The sequence below is a fragment of the Carassius auratus genome, chromosome 4, assembly GCF_003368295.1.
Source record: "Carassius auratus strain Wakin chromosome 4, ASM336829v1, whole genome shotgun sequence".
In the NCBI taxonomy this organism is placed as follows: Eukaryota; Metazoa; Chordata; class Actinopteri; order Cypriniformes; family Cyprinidae; genus Carassius; species Carassius auratus.
In genome coordinates, this window is record NC_039246.1 from 28,075,041 (window position 1) to 28,085,750 (window position 10,710).

At 38.9% G+C, this 10,710-nt stretch overlaps 1 protein-coding gene across 4 annotated transcripts; it reads left to right on the forward strand.

Annotated features, from left to right (window-relative positions):
• The first annotated feature begins 143 nt into the window (after nucleotides 1-143).
• On the forward strand, nucleotides 144-8,830 carry LOC113065052 (protein SCAF11-like). Of its 4 annotated transcripts, none has more exons than XM_026236174.1 (15): nucleotides 144-335; nucleotides 666-726; nucleotides 897-1,042; nucleotides 1,958-2,035; nucleotides 2,124-2,203; nucleotides 2,279-2,349; nucleotides 2,997-3,034; nucleotides 3,124-3,224; nucleotides 3,331-3,447; nucleotides 3,581-3,654; nucleotides 4,486-6,564; nucleotides 6,818-7,143; nucleotides 7,344-7,520; nucleotides 7,598-7,717; nucleotides 7,963-8,830. In XM_026236174.1, the coding sequence occupies exons 2-15, from the start codon at nucleotides 705-707 to the stop codon at nucleotides 8,071-8,073; spliced, it is 3,540 nt and encodes a 1,179-aa protein (XP_026091959.1). In that variant the 5' UTR covers nucleotides 144-335; nucleotides 666-704; the 3' UTR covers nucleotides 8,074-8,830. The 4 variants fall into 4 exon arrangements, with proteins under 4 accessions (XP_026091959.1, XP_026091984.1, XP_026091968.1 ...); XM_026236199.1 differs by having other exon boundaries at nucleotides 7,607-7,717; XM_026236183.1 differs by having other exon boundaries at nucleotides 7,347-7,520.
• Nucleotides 8,831-10,710: the final 1,880 nt, after the last annotated feature.

Here is a 10,710-nt window from a genome sequence, read left to right on the forward strand (position 1 = left end):
TTGCATGTTGTATAATTTAAAATGTACTGAGCAAAAGGAGCTCCCTCTGGTGGACTATTTAAAATTTTTAAAAGCATCAGCCGCTCTTCTGTGAACCTTAAACCCTATCACGTGATGACGCGGTGGGTCTCCCATCATGCCCCGCTGCAGCGCCACCCAGCGGTGAAGAGGTGGAACTGCAGCTACTGACCCACATGTGGCCGGACGCCTAAATTCATCGCAAGTTCGAGCGCAAATGCTCATGAAAGTGCACAAAAAGTGTGTGTTATTTCGCGCTGAGGTGTGTCCTGCGTGTTAGTATATGACCTGAAGCCCGTGGAGGGACGCGCGCGGAGGTGAGTGTGTGCTAATTACAACAGATGCTAACACAGCTAGCCGCTTAACACTAATAAACAAGAGTCTTAACTTATAAACACGACGTGTAAATAGCTCGATATGTGTCTTTGTGTGTTACCCACAATAACTATTCATAAAGAACTAACTTAAGCACAATAAAAGCCTATATTATCGCTCAAGGCTGCTAATGAGCAGCTAAAACTTTAGCTATTCTGAGAGAGTAAACAAACAGAGCAGATAAAGAGCCATTGACCGAGTTGCGCTGTCATTATGATGATCTTAATGTGTGCTTTATTACACATGTTTCTTCTTTAAATGTGCTGATACAGTAAATAAGGGCTCAGAGGTGCTGTGACCCGGAGCCAAAGATGCAAGAAGGGCCAGGAAAGGGTGAGCAGGGTTTATTCATATCTGGAAATTATGCTTTTGTAACTTTATACACTAAAGTGAACTAGGCATGTAGGGCTGGGTTGCTGGTTTTGGATGGGAGATGCATGTTATATTTGATTGCATCATTCAGTAAAATGTTTGAATTAAAACTCTGTGGTATTTTTTTTCAGGCGGGCAGAACTCTGATGAGAGTTTGGAGGATGAGGAGGCTCAGCGGTGCCCGATTTGTCTGAACCGAACCAGACGGACGGATAGAGCCAGACCAGACTGCTGCAGACACGTCTACTGCTCGGCCTGCATCCTCCGCTGGGCTCAGGTCAGCTGCCACTTCTGATTTATAAACCTTATGCATACACAAATATGGAGCTGAGCAGCAAATCTGTATATTAGAATAACTTCTGAAAGATCATGTGGCTCTCGAGACATTTTACAATACAATCACAAAGAAAAAAGCTATTTTAAATTGTCACAATTTTTTACAATATTATAGTTTTTACTGTATTTTTTTAACAAGTAAACCCCCCGCTTGGTTAGCAGAAGAGACTTATTTAAAAAAAATAAACCATACTATTACATTAAAGATGACAACAGTAATGTATGTGTATATATGTGTATGCATATTTATCGCTTTTTTTGTTGCTTTTTCTTATTCTGAAGCAGTGTTCTATTAGGTCTTCCTTTAATTTGTGATATTTGCTACCTTAAATTGATTTCTAGAACATTCTTTACCTTTTTAAAACTGCTGATTTTTGTGATTTGGTTAAAAAAAGTTTTGTTATGCTGGTTGATCGTTTCTTTACATTGCAATTACAATCACTTATTTAAAGGGGCTAAATGTATTTATATGTATTTATATCAGCTGTGGAAGGTGAAGGACTGTAAAATGCTTGACCGAAAATATTATGAGATATGAGTTATCTTTCATGTCAAATTCTTAAATTTAATCTATAAATTCTGCTAGAATAATATGTAATCAGTATCAAGTATCAAGTCACTCAATGAAGCATAAGTGAGTCATTGAATCATTGACTCACCCGATTTGTTCAAAAATGCTGAATGAATCATTAGTGAAACTGGTGTGTGTTGCGTGGAGTTGAAAAAGGTTTTGCTGTGGCTTTGTTTGAAACTGTTTTCACAGACACAAAAACAGTCAATATAGTGACTCTTGATATATCAGTCTGTATAATCTGCTCAGGTTGTAATGTGTAATGTTGTATGTGATGGGCCACAGATGGTTCAGTCCTGCCCGGTGGACCGCAGACCCTTCAGTGTGATCTACCTGCAGGGCTCCTCGCAGCAGTGCATCAAGGTCAGACGTCTTCCTGTTGTCTCGTATGTCATGGTAAGAGGCACTTATTCCTGATGAAACTGAGCCAAGCTTCTCCTCTGTGTTTCAGCTTCCTGTGAAGGCACCCAGACCGTCAGAGCCGCACAAGTGCTGCAGTCAGGAGGGCCAACGAATGTGTCGCATCTCAGTGTAAGTGCAGTGTGATTGTGTTTGCTGCGTATGTAGTTTATCTGATAATTAAATAGGTAATTGTGTCGTTAACAGGGGAGAGACGGGAAACACGGAGAGATCGCAAGAGAAAACAGCTACTGCCAATCAGAAATGCCACAGAACATGTATGTGCTTCAATATAAATTCTTGTCTTGTTCATGAAGTGCTTGCATGGTTGTAAAAGTGTGATATTTCATTATAAAATAAATACAATGCAAAAATAATAAAAAATTGATAAAATCTATATAAAAAGCAAAAAAAAAAAAACAAGTTGCAAAAAAATTACTACAACTTTAACCAAAATTAAAAGTAAATAGAAAAATCTAAAAATAACTAATTAAAAAACCTAAATATTAAATATTATATTCAAAATATTCATAAATTCAAAATATAAATAAAACCTACATTATTGTATATAATGTGATATTAAAATGTAAGGCAACAAGAACAATAATATAATTTCCAACTTTAAATGTTAAAAAATAAATGTTTATTGATATTATAAATATATATTTATTTTTTACATTTAATATATATAAAATAAAAATCTGGTACTGCACAGTATATTTCCCCATATCTTAACTGTAATACTGTAAATGTTTTCATGTTTTATTTTTTTAGTAAGAGATCTGTGCATATAAACTAAAGATTTGTATTTATTACCTGATTGTCGTAATGAGCTCTGTATAACAGAACAGAAAAAAAATAAATGTTTAATGACTTGAAAACTCTCCAATCTTGTCAAAATAAAAGTTTTTTTTCCCCCTCTCAGCAGATGATTTGGATGCATCTGTGGATAAAAACAGAAAGGTTAGTCTTAAACTAATTGTGTTTTCGTTTAGTCTTATTTATCACATATGAACAAAACAGGAAGTGTTAAGCATTGCTTTTGTGTGCAGGTGAATGGAGACTCATGCCACTCTCTTCTGCTCACTAAGCATTTTCACTCATCACTTCCCAGCCAGCAGGGGGCGACGGTGGGCACACTGCCACAGATCATGTAAGCACACACTGACATAATTACAGAAAACCATGTGACTTTTGTTTCTTTTTCTGAACAGTGTCTCTAGGATGCATGTTAAAGTGTTTTCTGTTTTATACTGTAGGACAGGATCTGTTGAGGTTTCTGAGGAGGGACCAGACGGCGTCCAGTGGAGGAGAATAGAGAGAAAACGCCGGTGGCTTCCTGCCTCTGTACCAATCTTCTCTACAGGTGTGCCCAGGTGAGAAGCATGTTTTCGATCAGCTTTTGTTTTGAAAATGTGAATCTGAAATGTTGTATATTTGAAATTTTGGTATATCTGTGTGCATGTCCATTTGTTTTGGCTTACGAAACTTTTACTTATCGATTTTAAGGGTATCACTCCGCTCTCACCTGCTTCTGTCAGCTGTCTCTGCCTCTCTGAATCTGCTGCTTTCTGAACACACAGGTATGTGCACTCGAAAAAAACAAGTTGTCTTTAAGTTATACATGCATAATACTCAAGTTGCTATTTGAAATTTGTTATTTAATTTTTATTAGCAATTTTTGTTTCTACCTTATCTTTTCAATTGAGTTTAGTTTCCATTCATTTTTGTTTGGTTTATTCTTAATTTTCTAGCTTCAACTTTAGTTTTTTTATTTTTCTTTTTTTATTTATTTATTTATTTATTTTATGGCTGCCTAAGTTAATGTCCTAAACAAGCATTATACATTTTTTATTCTATTAAATTGTACTTTATTTTAATAAAACATTCAAAATTATAATAATAAAAGTTGTATTATTTATTTTGTAACCATAAATAAATAAACAAAAAATTCCGAGTGCTATTTTGTCATTTTAAGTTACTGAAAATGTTTTAATTTACTGATGTATGGGTTAATTAGCTTTTGTTTAGAAATAATAATAATAGTTTCCCTGTAGTGTTTTTTATTTTCTAACTGGTTTAAGCATTTCCCCAACTTTTTAATGTCTTTTTTATATTCAGCAATTTAGTTTTCTTTTTTTGTTAGATTTTATTTATATATATATATATATATATATATATATATAGAGAGAGAGAGAGAGAGAGAGAGAGTGTGAGAAAGAGAGAAAGGGAGATTACAGTAAATAACTTACTTTTTAAAAGGTTTCATCTTTATAATAATGAAAGTTTTATGAAGTCCGTATTACAAATGAAAACTAAAAAGAATTTTAGTTTCAATTCTTCCCAGTTATGTTACTATTTAAATTTTAATTTCTTTTAGTTTTTATTAACTCTTTATTTCCTTTGTTTATTAGTTCCTCATGGCATAGTTTGTGCCATCACTTGCCCTAAAGGTGAGAAAAGAAAGGGAACCAGGGGCTCTGGGTCAAAGACCTCAGTGAAACCAGCAGAAGCTGCTGCTACCAGGCGTTCCTCTAGACACAGTCGCTCTGAGTCAGAGGATTCCTCAGCCGCACAACCAACAGATTCAGATACCACGTCTTCTACACCACAACCCATAAATGATACTCAGGCTTCAACAAGCAGAGGGCAGCAGGGCAGCAATCCAAGGCCTGGAGCAAAGACAAGAGGACGTCCAAAAAAGATGAAGGTGGCAAGACCTGAGGATGAGGAGCAAGAAACTGAGATTGGGAATCATGAGGAAGATGGAGTCACAGAGGAAACAGAATCTGAAGAATCAAAAACAGACCAGAAAGCAAGTTCTGATCACATCGATGGTGATCATGAGAAGGTCGATACAGAAGAGAAGATGGAGGTGGAGAATCAGATGAGTCCGGCTGAGGATGAATGTGCTTCCCCTGATGCCAGTAGCCAGGAAGAGGAAACGGCGAAAGTAGAAGAAGAAGTGGTGAACGAAAGTGTGATTGAAGTTGAAGACAATCAGATACTTCCACAAGAAGATAGCAAACAAGAAGTGGAGACAAATGATGAAGACCATGACGAATTAGTGAATGATCCACCAATACAAGAGCAAGATTGTCCTTCTCCTTCCTGTGCAGAACTAGAAGAGTCTCAGGAGTCTCAGTCTGACTCCAGGGACGCAGAATCACCTCTGCAACTGGAAACAGCAGCTGAACCTCCTACAGATGCTTCAGACCAGTCTGTAGATCCGAAATCAGAGCCTGACACTACAGAAGACTGTTTGGACAAGCAGGAATCCAGTAGTCCTCCACCTCTCACAGAGGACCAGGCTGACGAACCGTCGGTTCCAGAAGAGAAAGGCGTCCCAGAATCAAAGGACACTAATGCAAGTTGTCCTCAGGATAACACTGATCCCATTCCTATGGAGTGCGATTCTCCTGCATCCGAGATTGTAGCCCACATTGCTGAAGCTGGGATGGATCCCACTGCGAAAGAGCCTCAGGTGGATGATCCAAAGCCCAAACTTGATTCTTGTAAGGAGGATAAAGTCTCAGATAAGAGGGAGCGGGAGGGACGATCCCGCAGGTCTCGCTTTCACTCGCCTACGACCACCTGGTCTCCCAACAGGGAGTCTAAGAGCGAAGGGTCTCGCAGGTCAAGGTCTCGATCACGGGATCGTAGCCACAAGAGACGGTCCACATCTCGAAACCGTGAACAGCAAGAGGAGGTGCGGGATGGCAGGCGGAATCGGAGCCGTAGTCGTAGTAGGGAGCGGAGTCGCAGGCGGCGTAGTCGCTCCAGAGACCGAAAGCAATCCGGACACCGGAGCCCATCCCAGGAACACGCTGATCACGGAAGCAACTCTCCTCGCAAGAGAGAGTCTTGGGGAGGGGATGGATGGCGAAGCAGGGGCGATGGACGAGGTTTCCGCAATTCCAACTGGAGGAACAATGCAGAGAAACCTCGGCATTTCTCATCGAGAGAACCCGATTCGTCCGACAACGGCAAATTCCATGAGGCATCGCCCGACCGAGGCAGAACAGAGAACCCGGATTGGGTGCAAGAGAGGGAGAGGCTTTGGGCAGACACTGATTCCAGAGGACGTGAGCCACGAAGGGACGAAAATGCAGGTGATCTTCCTTCAGATTCCTGGTCTCGAGGTGGCTGGAACGCTGGCCGTGGAAGAGGAGGCACACACTGGACATCCAGCCAGCAGAGCGAGCCAGCAGATAACTGGAGGCAGCGTACCTCTTTCTCAGGGACAACAAACAATGCAGATTCTTATAATCGCTTCAATGACAATAGACCTGGAGGGAAGAGGAAAGAGTTTGAGGGCACTGAGACGCCGCTGGATCGTTCCGGATGGTCATCGGCGTCCAGCTGGGCCGTACGCCGTACTCTCCCGGCTGATGTGCAGAACTACTACTCGCGCAGAGACCGGGGAGGCGGGAACAACGCCTGGAACAGACAAGAGGAGGACCAAGGTGCACCAGGAGTCCCAAAACAAGCAGGTGTGTCTTTATCCAAATAAAGGCCATAAATCCAAATCATTTAAATTTTTTTGTAATTCCATTTTACTCCGTTCCATCAAAAGTATAAAAGTATGGGTTGTTGACGTTTTTTTCCTCTCTGTTTTCTCTAGTCAAATAAGACTAATTTAACAACAAATGTGTGTTTCTATTGCATAGACATTCAAGTTTATCTAAAGCACATCTTTCCAGCTTCAACATCTCCATTAAATCATGTCTGTTTTCCATATTCCAGATCCCCCCCAGAATGAGCCAAATGCACCACTGCCAACAGAGGTGGTCCCAGCCCTGCCCCCTCCCCTGATGCCCCACCAGATGGGTGTGATGGGGGTCCTGCGTTACCCCATGGGGCCTCTGCTGCCAAGACCTCCAGCTGTGGGTCTGCAGCCTCCTCCCCAGTTTAGCTTGCCCCCTCCAGTGCCAGTTCAGCTGCACCCCACTGGGGCGCTCCTCCAGGTCCCATCCATATCTGTGCAGGCACTGCCTCCACCTCCACCACCGCCTCCACCTGTGCAACAGAGCGGCTTCACCACAGCACAGTCTGACAGCTACCCGCCTCAGGTAAGCACAGTGATTGTTAGAATTATTCCGTCTTTGATTACTCGTTATCTTAATTTGTGTTTCAAAGCTAAACGGAGGTCTTATGGGTAAAAAAATGAGGGTGAGTAATTAATGACAAAATGTACATTTTTGGGTGAACTAACCCTTTAAATGAATTTATGTATGAGCCATTTTGGTTGTAACATTTGCATACTTCCCAGCAGGTGATGTCCAGTTTTCCTGTACAAGGCAAAGCTTCGTTTAAACCCATGTCAACCAAAGTAGCTGCTGTGCCTCCTCCTCCTGTCGGGACGCCCCGTGTGACCCAGCCATCCTCCATCACCACCCAACCCGCCTCTCACAGCAAGGCCCACGCTGACAGCTCGAAGAAAGAGAAGGCAAGTGTTGCACATTTAAGCAAACTAATCCATGCTATCGTTGATATTACTTCCTAAAATTCATTGTCCCTTCCAAGAAATTGCAGATTCAGGAGCGGGCCGTCAATGAGGTGAAAGCAGCGATTAAGCCATATTATCAGAAGAATGAAATCAACAAGGAGGAATATAAAGAGATTGTACGGAAAGCTGTGGAAAAAGTAAGTAAATAAAAAAAAAAAATATATATATATATTTATGTGTGTGTGTGTGTATGCATACACCATTTATGTATATTTACTTTATACTCTTGTCATATGCTTTTATTTTTTAACTGTATTTATATATATATTTTTTTTACACTTGATTTCTCCGATTTATAAAAAAATTGATTTTTAGATTTTTTACTTTGTGCAAACAGCTTCACAAATGCACACAGTAATTATTATTTTCCTCCTGCTCTCAGGTGTGTCACAGCAAAAGTGGCGAGGTGAACGCCGACAAGGTGGCTAACCTGGTGAAAGCGTATGTCGACAAATACAAATGCATCCGCAAAAGCAAATCGGAGAAGAGCTGAGGGTCGCTGATCTGCTGACTGCACAAGTGCAATTCCTCCACCGCGGGCCGCTCTCAGTGTCACTGACTGGAGCCGATCTTAACTCATTTACATACAACGATGAAGATTTTTCTAGAGATGACATATTTTGTTTAATTTGGATTTGATATAGTGCAAATGCCCTTCATTGGATTGTGTTTCAAGGGTGGGTGTGTGTTTGGGGGGGGGAGGTCATCAAAGATCTGTAATGGTGTCGCTCTAATTGCATTTTGCTTCTAAAGTAACAAAGATAATGAATAATTAAGGCCGATGATTGAAGTGGTACAACTGGACCTGTCCTGTCTCGCCCCCTGTGTCTCTCTCAGTTGTCAAACATAAAGACTTTTCCCTTTAGAAGCATCGAAACAATCTGGAGTACATGTGCATTAGCTTTATTATCCCCTGCAGATGCTGAATGTGTGTTTGAGTGTGTGTGATTCAGTCATAACCTTACGTGGAAAGAACACGGGTAGTTTGCTGGTGAGCCGAGATGATTTTGTTGTCATATCAGGTTAAAGTCCTGTAATTCTGTTTATGCAGTTCAATCACTGTCTGTTTACCCTCTCAGAAGCAATGAAATAAACCAGAGGGCTGTTTCATTACACAGGTTTACCAAATCAGTCTTATTTCAGTTCATCTGATTTACTCAGTTGATTTGGTTCAAAATAAATCAGACTAACTGAAAAAAGTCTGGTATATTTGATAAACTTGCTTTATGAAATATGCCTCATCAATCTCATCTTTTGTCTCTTTTTACTGAGGACAGATCAGTTTGTGTTCCCTGAGTCGAATCAGACCTCTGATATCTCAAACGAGCCGACAACTGAGCCACTGGAGGTTTTTTAAATTTCTATGATTTATTTGGTCGGAAAAAAGGCAAGCCGACTGACCGTAAACGAATTACATTACTGGTAATTATTTCTAGTTTAAACGCCCTCCTGTGGTACTTTGTGTGAATTACATTACTGTTACTTTCTTTTAGCATTAGTATATAATAAATTGTTCTTTACCTTGTTTTTAGGCAGCAAAGCATGTGTAATTAACTCCCTTATATTTAGTAAAAATATATTTTTACATTTTTGGCACACATTATTGACAATTTTAAAGTTTAATCGCTCTGCTGTGGTGAATTGAGTTAATTACCCTGATGCAACTCAATTCTATTGCTAAAACTCAAAACAGAAGAATATTGTAATAAATTTTTTGTTGATTTGCGTTTATGATTAATCTGTGCAGCAATAAACTATCTGGCAAATTGTCTATTTTTGCTGAGTTTAGTAGAAATACATTATAATGTCTGTAATATACATTTTACGAGTCCGAGCGCCCTCCTGTGGTCAGTTTGGGATATTACACTGCTGCTATTTCACCTATAATGTATGTAATGTACAATTAATATTTATAGTAATATTGCGTTCTACCTCCCATGTGTAATTTAAAAAGGTGAGTGAACTTAACCTCCTGTGATTACAAAATGCCTGTTAGATTATCTATTTAAATTAGTTGGAATTTATTTTTTCATTGCATCTTAAGCGCCCTCCTGTGGTGAATTGCGTGGGTTACACTGCTGCTACTTTCCTCTAAAGTTGTAACTCGAATAAGAGGAAAACGTGGCACTAAATTATTTTGTCCCGATGTAAAAATATTTAATAATAAAAAAAAATCTGTCAGTTTACCTAGAAATAGGGTCACCATACTTGGCTGAATGTCACGTCACCAACTCACTTATATATATTACACTTTTAATATATATTTACATTTCGAGTTTCAACGCCCTCCTGTGGTGAATTGTGTGAATTACATAAATGAAGCGTATGTCTACTGCTGAATCTCGGGTTAAAATGGAAACTTCTATTACATGATTTTGTATTGAATCGGACTAGATTTTATAAATGAGTGTTTATTCTGCGCAATGAAAACGTTCTTATTATTGGGAAAACTAATAAGATAATTAAACTAACTAAAAAAACAGACTGTTCATAAATAAATCTGTTTAATGCCAGTCAAAAGAAACGACCGCCCTCCAGTGGTGAATTCTGTGGAATAAATTGCTGCTACTTTAGCTGAAACTCTTAAAACACTTGAACATAGAAAATATGATAAATAATTAGTTTAGACTATATCATTTAAACTAATTTTAGATTATAAAAATACTATTGATATTAATAGTATTATTGTTATACCTCCCATTTGTTAAAAATTAATAATACGTAAAATAGTAAAAAGAAAGAAAAAAGTCAACTGAACTGAAACGCCCCCCTGTGGTGACAGAGGAAATAACATTTCTAATAAATTGTTAATCATGCTTAGCCAGATGAATGAATGAATGAATACATAAATAAGCGTACAAAACTAATTACTAAAAGCTAATTACTTTTTTCTTTAATAGAAATATACTGTATTTTTAGTCGTTACGCCCTCCTGTGGTGAACTGTAAGAATAACACTAATGCAATTTATTTCTGCAGATATAAATCAAGGTAGATCTTGAATAACATTATTTTGTAGTGATTCAAATGTATTATAATAAACTGTTGACGACAATAAAACAACAACTAGCAAATGACCTGTTCACACACACACATATATATATATAATTAATTTAATTCCGATCACTTGA